Raw genomic sequence first — 16912 nt, 5'->3', positions numbered from 1 at the left:
CCTTTAGAAGCTATAATGCAGTATAATGAAACACCATAAACCAAACCTCTCTAGGCAAGAAGAAATATAGTCAGTGCACTCTGCAATTTTAGTAAATAAAGATATTGAGTTTAATTATACATTTATAAAGAAAATACACACCTGTAATATTTCCCTTTCAAAGCATAAGAGGTTGGTTTTAATATCCTATCATCTCCCTTGAGTAGCTCCAACCAAAATTCTTTTTTACAAAGTACAGTCTCTGCATTGAAAATACATATTTGAGATGTTTTCTGGCTTAGCTCATGTCATGAACACATAGAGTGTAGATCTCTATGGAGACATTTTGTATCTAGTAACAATAATTTGATATAGCAGAAAAAATTTCCAAAGTGTTTTTAAAAATAAAAACAAAAGCTTTAAATCCACAGCTTCAGAATAACCTCAAACGTATACATAAACAGGATTAAAGAATATCATTTTTCTTGCTTTACTAAGTAGAATACAATATTCTCATATTTTATCCAAACAATACATCAACATTAGAGATACTTGGAAGACAATCAGATTTGCTCATTCAGATTAGAAATCATAGCCAGGTTTTCTAAGCATTTAAAGAACTGCACCAGAAATTCTATTAGCTCATGAATACAACATGCCTTTGAAATTCAGGAAAAAGAGTAAAAGATATTTGGTCTCATCCCTTTCCTCTTACTTCATACAAGGCAACTGAGCTACATTTTTAAACTATAGCTGAGAATGACATCTCAAAAGAAGTAAAATCATTCTGTATTTTAGTATCCCTCTCCATTCTGGAGTTATGAGTAGGTTCTTTTAAGTTTTCAGTTACCATGCTATAAGAATCTTAATATTATAACAACTGGTACAAACATATTTTAATAGTGACATTTAGAGATAACTGCAGATTCATATTTCACAAGTCATGTTTTTAAAATAATATATTAGCAGAATATGACTCCATTAATTAAAGTGATGCTGGTTAATCATTTCTAAATGAAGATTGACAGCCAAATGCAATTAATATTAACTGAAATGGTTAAAAGTTACAATTATTTAAATGTTTTTCATCATTGAGGACACCACCATTAGCATTTGTCCGCACCACTGCAAAACTGAGTTAAAACTTGTAGCTATAAGTAAGGGCAAATACAACTATATTGATAGAATATAAACTATGTAAGAATTATTAGCCTTGATTTCTAGGCTATACACAAATGCTGCCTTACTCTGCAATGTAATCTGACTCTGATATTCTCCATATATATAATGGAAATAAATATTATATTATTCCTACTGCTTTCTCTTTGTGATATTGTAATGTCTAAATAATTTTAGTAAAAGATCTCTATTTTGACATTATATAAGAAAAAAAAGAAATGTGTTTCCATTTAAGAATACTTTTAAAACCATATACTAATAAAAATACTAATATTGCATATCCTATACTAATTAAAAAAAAAAGAACCATTTTTTTTATAAGGTGGGAAAAACAATGAAAGGACTAATAAACCGATATTTCTGGAGGAAGCTCACAAGCAGAATTAGGTCATTTGCTGGTTTCCATGGTACCCCATGTATAAGGTATTTTTTGTTTTACTGGATGTACAATTCATACTCAGAGGTTTTAAAATATAATATAGAGCACTTGGGGTTCCAGAGGAAATGTACTATTAATTCAATAATATGACAGATAGTACCTTTTCTCTGCCACCCCAAACGCTCTATATTCACATTTGATTTTAAAGTTCTTTCCTTCTAAACATAGCTGCATTTATTTATTTATTGAATGTCTATTATGGCAAACTTTTAGCAAGAAAATGATAATAAAATATATTAAATCCCAAAACATATAAAATGAATACAGGACATTACATCATAGAAAAGTAGATCAGAGAAAGGGGTACCAAGCTGGGTGAAGCTATTTATGGAAAATAGAAGAGAACTGAGGAGCAGGCATAAATGAGAGAAAAACAATTTTAAATTTCCAAATAATTGGTTCAAAAGTTATAGTAAATGAGCAGTTGATTGGGTGAATATACTTTTTTCCAATTAAAAAAAAATGTGGTAAAACACACATAACTTAAAATTTACCATCTTAACTACGTTTAAGTGTACAGTTCAGTGATATTAAATACATTTATAATGTGTAATCATCACCACTATCCATCTCCATATCTGTTTTCACCTTTTAAAACTGAAACTCTATACCCATTAAAGAGTTAACTCCCCACTCTCTTCTCCCCCTCACTCCTGGCAACCACCATTCTGCTTTCTGTCTCTGTGATTATGACTTATTCTAGGAATCTTATGTAAGTGGAATCATATAGTATTTTTCTTTTGGTGACTGGCTTATTTCACTTAGCACAGTGTCCTCAAGGTTTATCCATGTTATAGCAAATGTCAATTTCCTATCTTTTAGAGGTTGAATCATATTCTGTTGTATGTACACACCACATTTTGCTTATCCATTCATCCATCTATGGACACTTGGGTTGTTTCCACATTTTAGCTATTGTGAATAATGCTACTATCAATATGGGTGTACAAATATCTCTTCAAGATGCCACTTTCAATTCTTTGGGGTATATACCCAGAAGTGGAATTGGTGGATCATGTGGTAACTCTATTTTTAATTTTTTGAGGAACTGCCATGTTGTTTTCCACAGCAGCACTAGTATTTTATTTTCCCACCAACAGTTCATGAGGGTTCCAATTTCTCCAAATCCTTACCAACACTTGTTATTTTCTGCTTTGTTATGTTTTATCTTTTGATATTAGCCATCCTAATGGGTGCAAGGTGGTGTGTGGATATGCTTTTGAACATTTCTCCTTCTTAGAATAGCATCATCCTGTAGATTCAATGAAACACTCTACCCTGGGTTGTTTGTGCTCTCCATTTTGCTTTTTGTCCTCATCATGAATACCGTCAGGGTAACATCATCTTTATCATCAGTGATGATGAAAATGTTCCATAACGTATACTATTCAGTGCAGTAGTCACTACCCATATGTGATTACTAAGCATGTGAATTGTAGCTAATGAGATGGAGAAAATGAAATTCTAATTTAATTTTTAATTTAAATCCACATGTGACTAGTGGTTATTATATCAGATAATGCATTTCTAGATCCTACTTCTTCCTGAGCTCTAACCTCATGTACCCAACTGCTTCCTTGGCATATCTGCCTAGATGCCCTATAGTAAACAAAATTCCATATATCCATTGTCAAACTCATTACCACTTTCTTCAGGCCAGCCCCTAATATAGTTAATTCAATAATATCAACTTTGTCCGAGATAGAACTATTCAAATGATTCTTTACTATTCATTCTGTTTCATGTTCCATATCCAGTAAATCATATATCCTGTGCATATCCAGTGCTAGAAATATCTCTTAAATCTATCTTCTCGTTTCTAAACTACACATCATCATTTCTTGCACACTACTACCAACAACCTACTCTTTAAGGAAATCTCAAGGGAAATTCACTGATATTAAGATAAAGTTAAAATTCTTAAATTCCTCAAGCATCACCTCTCTGGTGAATTCTTCAAGTCTCATAGGGGTAAAATCTTCATCCTCTTCCCTCCCATACGTTGTCCATATTACTATCATCTCTTTTAGTACGTTATATTGAATTGATTTGCTTACCTTGGACCCACTGCTGTATGTTAATTGTTTTTTATTTCAAGTGTTTTGCTTCATCCTTGGCTTATAGTAGGCTACTAGAATGCTTAGATATCTCATAACAATTTATGAGCTAAATGCTGATGATTTAGAAATATAATGAGAAAATTCCTAGGTGTAGAAGGAGAAATAAGCCTATTTCAAAACATGAATCCATGGTGATTTTTATTCATTTATTAAAGGATTAAGCAGCTAAGATTTATATTGGTATTTCATTCATGTTTAGTCTTTGGAAAAATTAGTTAGGTCTCTATGATAATTTTAAAAAACAAATGCTATTTTTTAAGGTAATTTTAGAGGATAAAAAACATCTTCAATATCGGTGTAAGGTGCAACCTTTCAGCAGCTTTATACTGTACCACCTGACTGTCCCTGAATCCATGATAAATTACACATTTTGGCATCAATACTGAGCCTTATTCATTACTTTCTTAGGTTTCATGCTTTATATCTAAAAGGCAAATGCCAAGATAAATTCAAACTTTGTAAAACATTTTTTTTTAAAAAAGGAACTACAGGACAACATTGGAAAACTACTTACTAGGATTCAACTCACAGCTCACATCCCATGTGTGAGTGTGGTTTATTTATTTTTAATTCAGAAAAGCACTAATGATAAATTATTAACTCTTTAATGCTTTGAATTGTAATTTAATTAGACATAAATTATATTTGTGGTATATAACAAAGGTCCAGAATGCAGTTATTAATTTGGAAAATAACAACAGGTTGTATTATATGAACATTTCTATAAGATGTATATTTTTGTATTTAATTAGATAACATTAAATATATGATTGTGTTATAGTGTTGTGTATCAAGTTTAAACTTTTATTGGGAAAATAAGGAATAGTATCTTCAGTATTTCCATTGTTTCTGATTTCTTGAAAATGTTTTAGTATTGATATAATAGCAATAATAACTGTGCTTTATCATTTTACGAAGTGTTCCTCATATTTCATAACATTTTCATAATTGACAGTGACAGGATTTAAACCTATCTATATCTTTCTATTCAAAACCCAGCACTATTTCTATAATATCACACTACTATGTGGATTATAATCAACATGTGATATACTGTGATAATACCACTATTATCCTTACTAAAACAAAATATTCTAAAGACCTCAACTCTTCACAAATTAAATTTTACACTCCATTTGTACACATTAATTTATCACTATATTCTCAGCATTTAATTAATTAATTTAGTTATATGCTTTCATATCTAAGTTGTTTTTTTTCCCCTCTCTTTTCTTTAAAGTAAAAGCTAAATGTAGAAAATGCAAGTAAGGGCCTATTTTGAAGACATTAGCACTAGTATTCTTTATTGTGTCAATAATTATACTCAATTATATACATATTGCATTTCCAGAGAAAATGTACACACCATCTTTTCAATCTCAGAGAATCCTAGTGAGGAAATCCATTATGACTGTACCACTTTTTGATGTAGAAAATAAAGTTCTACTAAATAATATAACAAGTTGGGAGTCAAGATAGAACTAAAATCCATATTTCCTAGTTTTTTGCTCTGGTCAACCCCTCTATATTTATACTTTCATTTTGTTGTTGATCAAAGAAAATCTGATTTTAAAACAAAGTATCGGGCTTCCCTGGTGGCGCAGTGGTTGAGAATCTGCCTGCTAATGCAGGAGACACGGGTTCGGGACCTGGTCTGGGAGGATCCTACATGCCGCGGAGCAACTGGGCCCGTGAGCCACAACTACTGAGCCTGCGCGTCTGGAGCCTGTGCTCCGCAGCAAGAGAGGCCGCGATAGTGAGAGGCCTGCGCACCGTGATGAAGAGTGGCCCCCGCTTGCCGCAACTAGAGAAAGCCCTCGCACAGAAATGAAGACCCAACACAGCCATAAATAAATAATTAAAAAAAAAAAAGACCCAAATTCTTGTGAGAATGTTTAAAAAAAATAAAAATAAAAAAATAAAACAAAGTATCTATTAAACACTTTTTTTTTTTTTTTTTTTTTTTAATGGTTCCACAAGTTCCTATATTGGTGAAATAAGACTGAACTTCTGAAGCACAATTTCTCCCCTTGGCCTGAGTCTACAACATGAGTGGTTACCACAGGTAATGTGATGACTGGGGAAACAGTATCAACATTAGGTAAATATATGCCATCATTAAAAAATGTCATAGAACACCTGCTTCTGCACTTTAGATTTTAATTTTTCATACACATAGAATTCTTTCCACCATCCATTTAATGGGTTAAACATCTGCTTACACAAGAAATATATTTGAAAATACATGTAGAACTTGTACCAATATCTGTGCATAAATTTGTGTCTTCTTTCAAATGGTCTCTTATTTTCTGTTTCACACTAAGTACTGATCTCATATTTATATGTCAGGCCATGTTCTATGCTCCCCTACTCCCTTCTGACCCATCCATCCTTGCTTCTCAACATTCTCTCAGGAGTTGTAGGATGGCCGAGACCTCATGTAGCAAGAATCAGTGAGTGTTTATACCTCTAAAATCAAAACCTTAGAATTTTCTCTGGCTGGGAATGTGCTACACGTTATCATCTCATTATATACCTGATATCAATATGTTCTCAAACTGCCCCTTCTATAAAAATCCATGAATTTCTTGATCCACAGAGAAAAGCAGAAAAATTGGAGAAAGTATTATTCTTTCATTGCCCTAAAAATCCTCTAATGCTTTACTTAAAAATATATAAGTATTTATATACTAGGCTCTAAGTATCCATAACATTTGAACAAATATATACATACATACACATACATATAAACACACACACATCCTCATCCAAATGTATATAGATATATATACTCAAATATATATATAGATAGATAGATATAGGTATCAGATTTGTATTTCTTTCTTTCTCTCTCTCTCCCTCTCTCGCTCTCTCTCTCTCTCCCCCTCTTTCTTTGCACATCAGGAGTACAGTTAAGATTTTAAATGCTAAGGAGTTATTATTTGGGGGCCACTTCTATTTTACTATATCCAAATAAGAATGAATAATGATCAGAGGATGGATATATTCAAAACTAAATCAAGGAACTAGATTAGACTGGAAAGGAAAGAGCTATAAATGTAGTTAAAATTCAGAAATCTTGAGCTTAGGAGAATTTTACATAAAATATGTTCCAAACTCTTTATTTTAAAAGTTCAGAAAAAAATAAACGTACACATCTCTTAAATGCGAGGGTAGACGTAAAATTTTAGTTTTTGTATTCTGAGCTCATTCCATTGCCACTCATTGAGTTCAGTTATTATACCACAATTCCTCTTTCTAAAGCAGAAAAACAGCCTTGTAAAATTTCACTAAGAAGATTTAAGAATGATTCAGTCTTTCAACTAAGCGTATATAAATATGGATTATTTTAAGTGTACTGAAATGCCAATATTCTCTACAAACTCTATCCCCCAAAGACTGGTTATGACTGGTTAAATCAATTGTTGGTAAATGTAAAAATTCACATAGTGTCATATGATCTCAGAACATTAAACTTATTTGCTCCATACTGTAGGATTTAATTTTCTTCATTCTATAAACTCATAGGTAAAATAGGTATGAGCAACATCAAATAAAAGCAATTATTGTAAATTCAGTCTAACTTTTTCTTTAAGAAAAAGAGCCATTTTTTTTTTACTGCAACAATAAAGTACCACAAACAACAATGTACCTTAAATATTGAAACAAAACTTTGAAGATACAGAAATTCAAGGACCCATTTTGTATTGCCCTTAATCTAAAGTAAAGGGAGTATACTTGAGAATATATCACAAGTCTACTTTCAGATTAAGAATTTTATTAAGAATTTATTTCGGTGGTATATATACAATGGGATACTACTCAGCCATAAAAAAAGAATAAAATTTTGCCATCAGCATCAACATGGATGGACGTGGAGGGCATTATGCTAAGTGAGATAAGTCAGACAAATACTGTATGATATCACTTATATGTGGAATCTAAAAAACACAACAAACTAGTGACTATAACAAAAAAGAAGCAGGCTCACAGATATAGAGAACAAACTAGTGGTTACCAGTGGGGAGAGGGGACAGGGAGGAGAAATAAAAGGGCATGGGAGTAAGAGGTACAACTATTATGTATAAAATAAGCTACCAGGATAAATTGTACAACACAAGGAATATAGCTGATATTTTATAATAACCATAAATGGAGTATAACCTTTAAAAATTGTGAATCACTATTGTACACCTGTAATGTACAAAATATTGCACAACTGTACTTCAATTAAAAAATAATTGATTTTTTAATACAAATCATCAGTTATTGGTCTGTATGATCTTGATTGAGTTGCTTATCATATTTACTCCTTAGTAAAATAATAGGAGGTACTTGAAATCCTTTCTAGTATACTCTACAAATGAATATATATATATTTCTCTTGATTGGTTATTTTCCTTTTCTCCTTCCACTAACAGAAAGAACAAAACTTTCTCAATCTTTTCATGAATGCATTCCTCTCCTACCTTGGTAATGGTCTCGTGAAGGTTGAAAAAAGGATCCATTTCTTCAATTTTTGTTGCACGTTTAGGGAAAAAGCCTTCAGAGAGAAAACTTGGACCCTGTGGAAAACCAGAAAATAAACATTCTAAACTCTTCATTGATTTTGTTTTTCAAGTGCTTATTGGATTTTCTTTAAAGATTCAAAATGACTCTAAATTGCTGTAAGGTTTCTGTTGATTGTTGGACTTCATTCTGCTGATATAATTAACCAGTCACAAAATATTTATAAATTAAAATGATTAGACTTCTGTAACACTTGACATTATTTGTATTTACCAAAGAATGTTTTCTTACTCAGAAGAGATCATTATTTGCAGTTCACCCTTTTATTTTTCAAATGCAGACTTAGTGTAGAGTAAGATACCTTGACTGCAAAACCCGTATCTAAAACCCCTTCTCTATTTTATATATTAAAATTTATGCTTAAAGACTGGTAGAATGGAATGTTTTTAATAATAAAAAAAAAAAGTCTAGGCAACAGGGTACCTAATATTTTAAACACTGCAAAACTTGCTTCAAAACAATAGTAGGATATGTTTTGAGTAGAATGACCTCATGGCTTTATGTGCTGCCAATAAAGTAGTAACGTTGTATCAGACCCTTAGCGTTAAGATGGTTGAAACGAATCAAGATATTGTAATTAATCATTCTGTACTTGCAGGTGCAGATAAATTTCAGGATGCAAGAAGACACGGGATGCTGATAAGGTAGCTATCTGCTATGGTCTGAATATTTATGCCCCCCCCCCCAATTCATATGCTGAAATCCTAATCTCCAAAGTAACAGTATTAGGAGGTGGGGACTTAGGGATGTGATTAGGTCATGAGGGCTTTGTTCTCATAATTGGAATTAGCGTCCTTATAAAAGAGACCTCACAGAGCTCCCTAGCCCCTTATGTGAGGATACAATAAGAATTCTGCAACCTGGAGGAGGGCTCTCACCTAACCATGCTGGCACCCTGATCTTGGACTTCCAGCCACCAGAACTTGAGAAATAAATTTCTGTTGTTTACAAGCCACTCAGTCTGTGATACTTTGTTATAACAGCTTAAATGGACTAAGACAATACCTAAAACAATGTTCTTATAGTTATCAACATTATAAGTATCCTATGAAACAATTATTATCTACATATAATTTTCATTTGAAAACCTGAAGTAACTAAACTTATTTATCTTAAAAAATATAAGATTGGGACAGAATATATGTACTTATGCAGAGAGTAGATATATAGAAAGAAAGAAAAATAGATGGTAGATATATAGGTAGGTAAATTTTTCAAAAACTATCGTGGGAAAGATAGATTAAATCAAGTCTACACCAACAATGACCACACAGGATAACAAATTTAATTTGAATTCTATTAGAACTATTTATTAGAGTAATCCAACAGCAGAACAGACTACGTTGGGATATATCAATAGTGGGAAAGAAAGTTAGGATGATGTAGTTGATAGACTCAGAAGTCATACACATGAGAAATGAAACCAACATAATTGTAAGTCTTTATATATTAAATAATTCTGTGATCAAGCAGACCCTTAACCCCCTATTTTGAACAATACTGCGAATAAAAAAATAAACTAATTTAGCTGTTTGTGCCAGCATAAATGCTCTTTTTGATAATAAGACCATGAATCAACCAAATAGCTTACCTATCAAGACTAACGCTTATTTGTCAAAACTTGTTTATGTTCCTCTCCTCATTTTACCCATCAATCTAAAAGTAATTTTAGAAACTGCCCAGTTCCAACCAGTATTCCAGTTTTTAAGACCTGCCATAAAACCACACAGCCAAGGCCTAAAATATCATAAATGCCCTTTCCTAATTTCTCCCCATTTTGAGAGACTACTAAGACTCAGTGCTATGGGTTGAATAATTCATATGTGAAATCCTAGCCTTTAGTACCTCAGAATGTGATCGTATTTGGAAATAGGTCACTGCATAAATAACTAAGTTAGAATGAGGTCATACTGGAATAGAGTTGGTCCCTAGTACAATGTGACTGGTGTCCTTATAAAAAGAGGAAATTTAGAGACAAATTTGTACACAGGGAGGAAAGCATTCAAACATGAAGTCACAGATTGGAGCGATGTGTCTGCAAGCCAAAGAACTCAAAAGATTGCCTCAAAATCACCAGAAACTGGTCAAGAGGCTTGGAACTGATTCTCTGTCACAGACCTCCGGAAAAACCAACCCTGATAACACCCTGAACTGTTAAGACAATACATGTCTGTTGTTTAAGTCACTCAATCTGTTGTGCTTTGTAATGGCAGCCCTAGGAAACTAATACACTCAGTCAAGGTGGTATTCTTCTTTACTGAAATAGGTCTAATACACTTAATTTTGTTTATCAACAGGGTTTTGTGGAGGTATTTTGGGCAGTCAACATAGAAATAGGTTAAAATTTTGGTTTTGCCACTTAACAGTTGTGCCATATTAAGCATCTTAATCTCCAAAGGATTAGTTACAGCATCTAAGAAACTTGGAGAATAACATATATTTCACAGAGGTGTGTGAACAGTCCAATCCTGCTACATAGGAGACACTATGTTAATAACATTGATGATGTTGCTAAAAACAATAAATATAATAATGATGGTGAGGGTGGTAATGATGGGGTAGTGATTACGGTATGATGCTGAACTAAAGGAAATCCAAAGACTCTATCTATGATCCTGGGAGAAAGAGTGTACAATTTGCATAGAGGTATCTCTGAATTGACTTTAGTGAAAGTATGACATGGACAATTTGCAGCATTCATTTTCATTTAATAATTAAGCTTGAAGTTCTTAAAAAGTTTGCCCCATGAGTAGTTGTAAATAAACTTGAAATAATTTTACCTGATTAGTATACTTAGCAAAATAAAACTTCATAAATAGTGCAAAAGTAAAATATCAGCGAGCCTCAAAATGAATGATTCCATAAGAATAGAAATTGGGAGTTATAATTAATGAAGTTTTTATTGAACTTTCAATTATTCAAAAACAGAACATATTAATTTAAATTATCCATATGTGCCTCATTCTCTAATATAATCTCCTTCTCTTTCTGGTTCCTTCACCTATCTCTTTCATACCATTCTTTGTTTCTAGTGCCTCATTTTTTAAACATTTAAAAAAATATGCATTTGACACTTACTGTATGCCAGGTCCTACACTAAATGCAGGATGTTGTCCTTAATCTCATGGAACTTAATCTAATGTGATTTGGATGATAATAGATCTAACGTCAATGTCTTTGAAAATATTAAGACACTACCATTCCTTTTCAATATAATAATCATCATTTATGAACAGGTATTTATATATCCTGACATAAAAAAATAATGAAAAGATTAAAAAGAAGAATATATGCTTTGTAAAAGATTTTCACTGCTATCAAATTAACTATGAGTGATAGCTGTTTGATAATGTCTCCCACCTGTTGATGAACAGAGGCAAGTAAAACACCACTAACCATTTAGAGAGCACTTTCGTTTAGAACAATTCATTGATAGACTGAAATGAAAGAGTAAGTTAAGATATGCAGAACTTAATATTGTATGTATGTCACATGGAGATCATAGTCAGAATATCACAGAAGAAGTGATATTGATAAGAAAAGTCTATCCAGGATCTAGTTTAAAATTCGGTGTGTCTCCCCAGTCTCTAAACTTACTTGTCCTTTCTGTAACATTTAACAATATTTAGCACACCTTTCTTCTTTCAACTCTTTTTCCTGAAGTCCATGATTTGACTCTGCTGGTTCTCCATTTATATATTATTTTCTACCTATAACTGGATTCTCTTTTCCTTTTTGAGCTTTTATTGTTTCTAGGTGGTCTACCCAATCTCCTCCTTATCACAGTCTCCCTAGGTGGTTTGGTCTACTTTTCTGGCTTCAGTGACCAAATTCAGATTGATAATTCCCAAATCTTTATCTCTAGCTTAGTTCCTGTTTTTAGTTCATCATTTTTTGCCTACAAGAGCTTTCAGACACATCAACTCATGTTGCAAATCATGAGCATGTGTTCCCCCATTGTCACTTTCATTTCTTACCTTGGATAATAGCATAATACCTACATTTTACCCAAATGTGAAATTTTATGTCATTCTTGACTCCCATTTCTTGCACCCTTAGTACCACAGAACTACACTAGCCAATTTCTTTCTAATCTATATGTTTAGACAATTCTCTACAAGTTCCTATTTGTTGCCACAGTCCAGTTACTCATTACTTTCACCCAAACTATGGTCCTTATTGTCTGTAGAGGAAAGTCCAAACTCATTAGTATATTTTACAAACAAGTCCCAACCTATCTTCTTTCACCTTTAAACAAGTCTTTCTTTCCCATAAACTTATTTGCACTATTTTCATATAGCTACTGCTTCAGTCACAGCAGTCTATTCACCAAACCTTGAATTCATCCTTACCTTCACTATCTCTGTCCCTTTGTGCCATGTCTTCTTCTGCCTGGAATGTTTTTTTCTTTATCTGTTTATCAGGCTCCTTTCTATAACTGTTTTCCTTGATCCTCACCAACCCATAAGAATTCATAGTTCTCTTGTCAGTCTTTCCATATCACCTTGTGTTTGTTTTTTACTCACCATTTATTATATTTTTGTTATATTTCTGTTTTTATCACTATACCATGAGCTTTTTAAGACTTGAGACTCTTTTCTTATTAAATTAGTCTAAGACTGCCAGGCAACCTTGAGTAAGTCATTAATCTCTCAAGCTTAATATCATCCTCCATAAAGCTGAAATGTAAATATACTTGCCCTTCTAACACCAGAGAGCTCATGTCAGGATCAAGCAGAATAACAAAGTATATAAAATGCTCAGTAAGGAGGAAAGGATTACACTAGTACTGGATGGTGTTTGATTTTTATCACACTTGCTAGGAATTGCTTTTCTATATAATCAAGAGTCAGAATTTTGAAATTTAAATTACTAAAAATTTGTATTTGTATATTAAACTCTATGTGAAATTTTTCTTTTAAAACCTACAGTTGTTAAAATAAAGTTTGAAAACCATTTCTGTAGGTGATAGGAAGTCCTTGGAGGGTTTTGAACAGAGCAAGTGATATTTTCAAGTGTGTATTCAGGATAGCACACACTGATGCATATGTGGGGAATAAATTTAAAAGAGAAACGATGGAAACAGGAAGTATAGACAGAAGACTATTGCAGTAATACAGTGAGAAAGAGTGAGAAGTTAAGTCAGGACAGTGGTAGTAGAAACAGAGAGGAGGAGATGTGTTTGATAAATGTTTGAGATAAAATTGGTAGTACTTAGTAATTAACTGGAGTTAGAAACCTTAAAAAGGGGTCAAGATTGCAAGTATTTCTAGATTTGATAAAATGAGTGACAAAATTGGAGGTGATGTGTTTGTGGGACATCCATGTGATGTTATCCCAGAAAATGAGGGATGTCATTCAACACCAATTTGGTTAAAGACTAAATTCTAGACTAAAGATATAACAATAATTTGAAAAGCATGTACATGGTAGTTAAAATGTAAAAGGGGACTACATGCAGACTTAGAAGTATACTGAGTATAGCACAGATGACACTCTGAATAACAACAAGTTCTCTGAATGGCACTGATATTTGAGTGGGAGAATAAAAATAAAACCCACAACGATATTATAGATGGAATCATCAGAGAAATGTAAAGATAACCAGGGGAGTGTGATTTCATGAGAGTCAAAAAGGTAAAGACTGTTCGGGAATAAATAATCAGTGCTTCAAAGGAAGTGAAGAAATACGATAAGATAAAAATTATTCATCAGAAGAAGCATTTCAGAGGTTCTTGGTGTTCTTTGTTGGAGGAGACTCCGTGGATTCATGAGTGCAGGAGACAATGCAATCAGTTGAGAGAATAAATCTGAAGAGAAGAAAGGAAACATCAACTATGAGCTACATTATTCTCTCTAGAAATTAAGATTAGGCTGAGAAGTTAGAAAAATTGATCATTAACTACAGAGAGTAAAAGAATCGAGAAAGAGTTTATTTGTTGTGTTTTAGACTGGATTAATGTGGATATATTTTTAATATAAGAGAAAGCATTCAGAAGATAAAAAGAGATTTTTAAAATACCAGAAAATTTGGGGGAAATAAATAGATCACAGTCTTAAAGGAAAGGAATTCAAAGCTCACTAAAGTTATCCAGAAATCAGAGTTGTAAGTAGATGAGCCACTGGTGAAAAAGGATGAAATGAGGGCAGGCTAAAAATATGGTGGAAGACAAGGTTAGTATGTAGACAGAGGTGAAGAAAGGAAAAAACACAAAAACAAAAACAAAGGTTATGTGTAATTCAGCTCTAAAGTGGATTGAGTTGACTAAACTTTAACTCACTACCATACTAAAATATACCCTTTGCATTTTTTTTCAGAAATAACCGTTTAAAATATTTAGTCCATGTGGGCTTAGTGGGTGCTGAACTAGACAAAAACAGTCTGCATACACTTTCTTTTATACAGTTGGCACCCAATGAGCATGACCTGGAATGAATAGGATAATAAATGCCTTTTCCATATACCAATACTAGGCTAAGCACTCTACACATATCACCTAATTTAATCCACACACTTACTTTTAAGGTAGAAACTATTATTACCCTGTCTTTACAAATGGGGAAACTGACAACCAGTGAATTTCAGACAGTAGCTCAAGATCATACCATAAGTAAGTGGTAGAGCTAGATTTAAACCCAAGTCTCTCTGACTCCACAGCCCACACTTTCATTCCTATGCCACACACTTCCTCCTCACTGCCAAAGTTTCTCATAGCCTGAGATTCTGTGCTTTTGCATTTAAGTAGGAAAAGATTTCCCTCGCCTCTTGCTCCAATTCCCTCCAAGTCCTAGTCTACTCTCTAAGTGGCATAAACACTATGCACAGTTTAAAGGATATAATCAAAGACTCCCTGCTTAGACTAAATAAAATTGAATCTAAAAAGTCCCATGTGCACTTCCTTCATTGCAATATTCTCCTTTCTGCAATCAGAGAATATACACATCAATACTTAAATTTAACATATGAAATAAAAACACTTGCAAGATTTGAATGGCACTGACGTTCATGACACGCTGGGCTGAGAGAAAAGGTAATTAGAGCCACAATTTTTGAAACATAACATTCTCATCACTATTCAAAGTAAAACAGACCTGAGATGATGTGGAGTCTAAATAGAAGTGTACAAATCCAAGGGTCAAATATAGAATAACATCAGGACATTATTTTCTGAATTCACTCATGTTTTTCATTTCAATTACTTTTTTCAAGTTCTAGGACGGCCCATAGTGTTGGCTTTATTGAAAATATTCAAGGCACCTTCATAGTTCTATTCATATTGATTTAGCATCCTAATTTGAGACCTGGATAAGATATTAGAAATCTTAATTCAACCCAAATATACAAAGCAAAACATGGAAAATTCAGATTAAGTAATTTTTACAAAGTCAAAAAATATTTATTAGAAGACCAACACTAAAAATTAGCTCCGCGCGTGTGTTTCTTAAACATTTTGCCTTTTCTTGTAAAGTACTTTTGAGCTGGGGATAATAATTGTAATATTAGCTTTTGTGAATCATTCCATTGAATTCATGATTTATTTTTGGTCTTGAAGTTCTTACATGCCAACACAATACTTTTATAGGACCCAGTCTTCATATTTTAGACTTTCTTCAAGCTAATCAGCTTTACTTATTTTGCCTTCTTTCCTCCCTTAATCATTGAATGTGCGCCTGTCTTACCTATTAATAAATACAAACTGTGCATCACTAGTTAAATAGTCTATGCTTATGTTTTATTTTGTTTTGTTTTTCATATCACACTTTCTAGACAGATCAGGAGGCAGGGAAAGCTAAGGTACAACAACAAAGAACCAAACAATAAAAGATGCTCTTATCAGAGTATTTCACAAATTAAGGCATTGTTATAATAAATGTCTTTAGTTTACTATTATTTCAATGGTAAATAATATTTTGATGGTAAACAATTAAGATTAAGTGCATAGATATGGCTTATTAAGCTTTCTTAATAAACATTAATTATTCCATATGGTAAAACCAATGAGTAGTGTTTGTTAATGCTTCCATATCTGTGCTACCATTATGGATAGAAGAATAACACGTGACAATCCAGCACAAAGAGCAGGCTCAGGGGGAGGAACCCTGCAAAGGTTGTATTAACAAGGTGACAAAAAATGACTGACCCAAAGTCCCACTTATCAGCCCTGCAACTTCTAGGGTCTCATAACATTAACTCTATAAAGAGTTGTTATTAACTCTACAGATGAGTTATAAGAGATAACTCATCTCTTTTTACATTCTATCCCTTAAACTTCCACAATAATTCTTTTGTTTTTTGTTTGTTTGTTTCCAGCAAAAGAAGAGGGAGGAGCAATGAACTTGCTGACACTTGCTAACACTGTGCAAGGGACCAATGCAGCATAGTTTCACATTAGGAAGGAAAAAATAAATATAACTATTTATTGTTGTATTTTTCTATTCACTCCTAAACAGAGTTCTCTGTAGCTGTGATGCCCTGTAGTACATATTTCCAAAAAAATAAGTAAATAAATATAATAAAGTATCAGCTTATAAAACAGAAAGATGAGAAATCAGCAGCCTTTTTCTGAAACCAGCAACTGACTGCCTACAGGCTCTTCGTTGTGTGTATTTATCACCAGTGGCCCTG

At 32.8% G+C, this 16912-nt stretch overlaps 1 protein-coding gene across 1 annotated transcript in view; it reads right to left on the bottom strand.

Moving 5' to 3' along the window:
- Nucleotides 1–16912, bottom strand: part of NAALADL2 (N-acetylated alpha-linked acidic dipeptidase like 2) — a 1059167-nt gene that overhangs the window by 214307 nt on the left and 827948 nt on the right. Inside the window, exon 11 of the mRNA XM_057545762.1 lies at nucleotides 8187–8282. Within this exon, the coding sequence (XP_057401745.1) occupies nucleotides 8187–8282 (96 nt within the window). The remainder of the gene's footprint in view (nucleotides 1–8186; nucleotides 8283–16912) is intronic.

Source organism: Balaenoptera acutorostrata, chromosome 4, assembly GCF_949987535.1.
Source record: "Balaenoptera acutorostrata chromosome 4, mBalAcu1.1, whole genome shotgun sequence".
Classification (NCBI taxonomy): domain Eukaryota; kingdom Metazoa; phylum Chordata; class Mammalia; order Artiodactyla; family Balaenopteridae; genus Balaenoptera; species Balaenoptera acutorostrata.
Note: the sequence above shows the minus strand (reverse complement) of the source record. Positions and strands in the feature narration are given on the sequence as shown.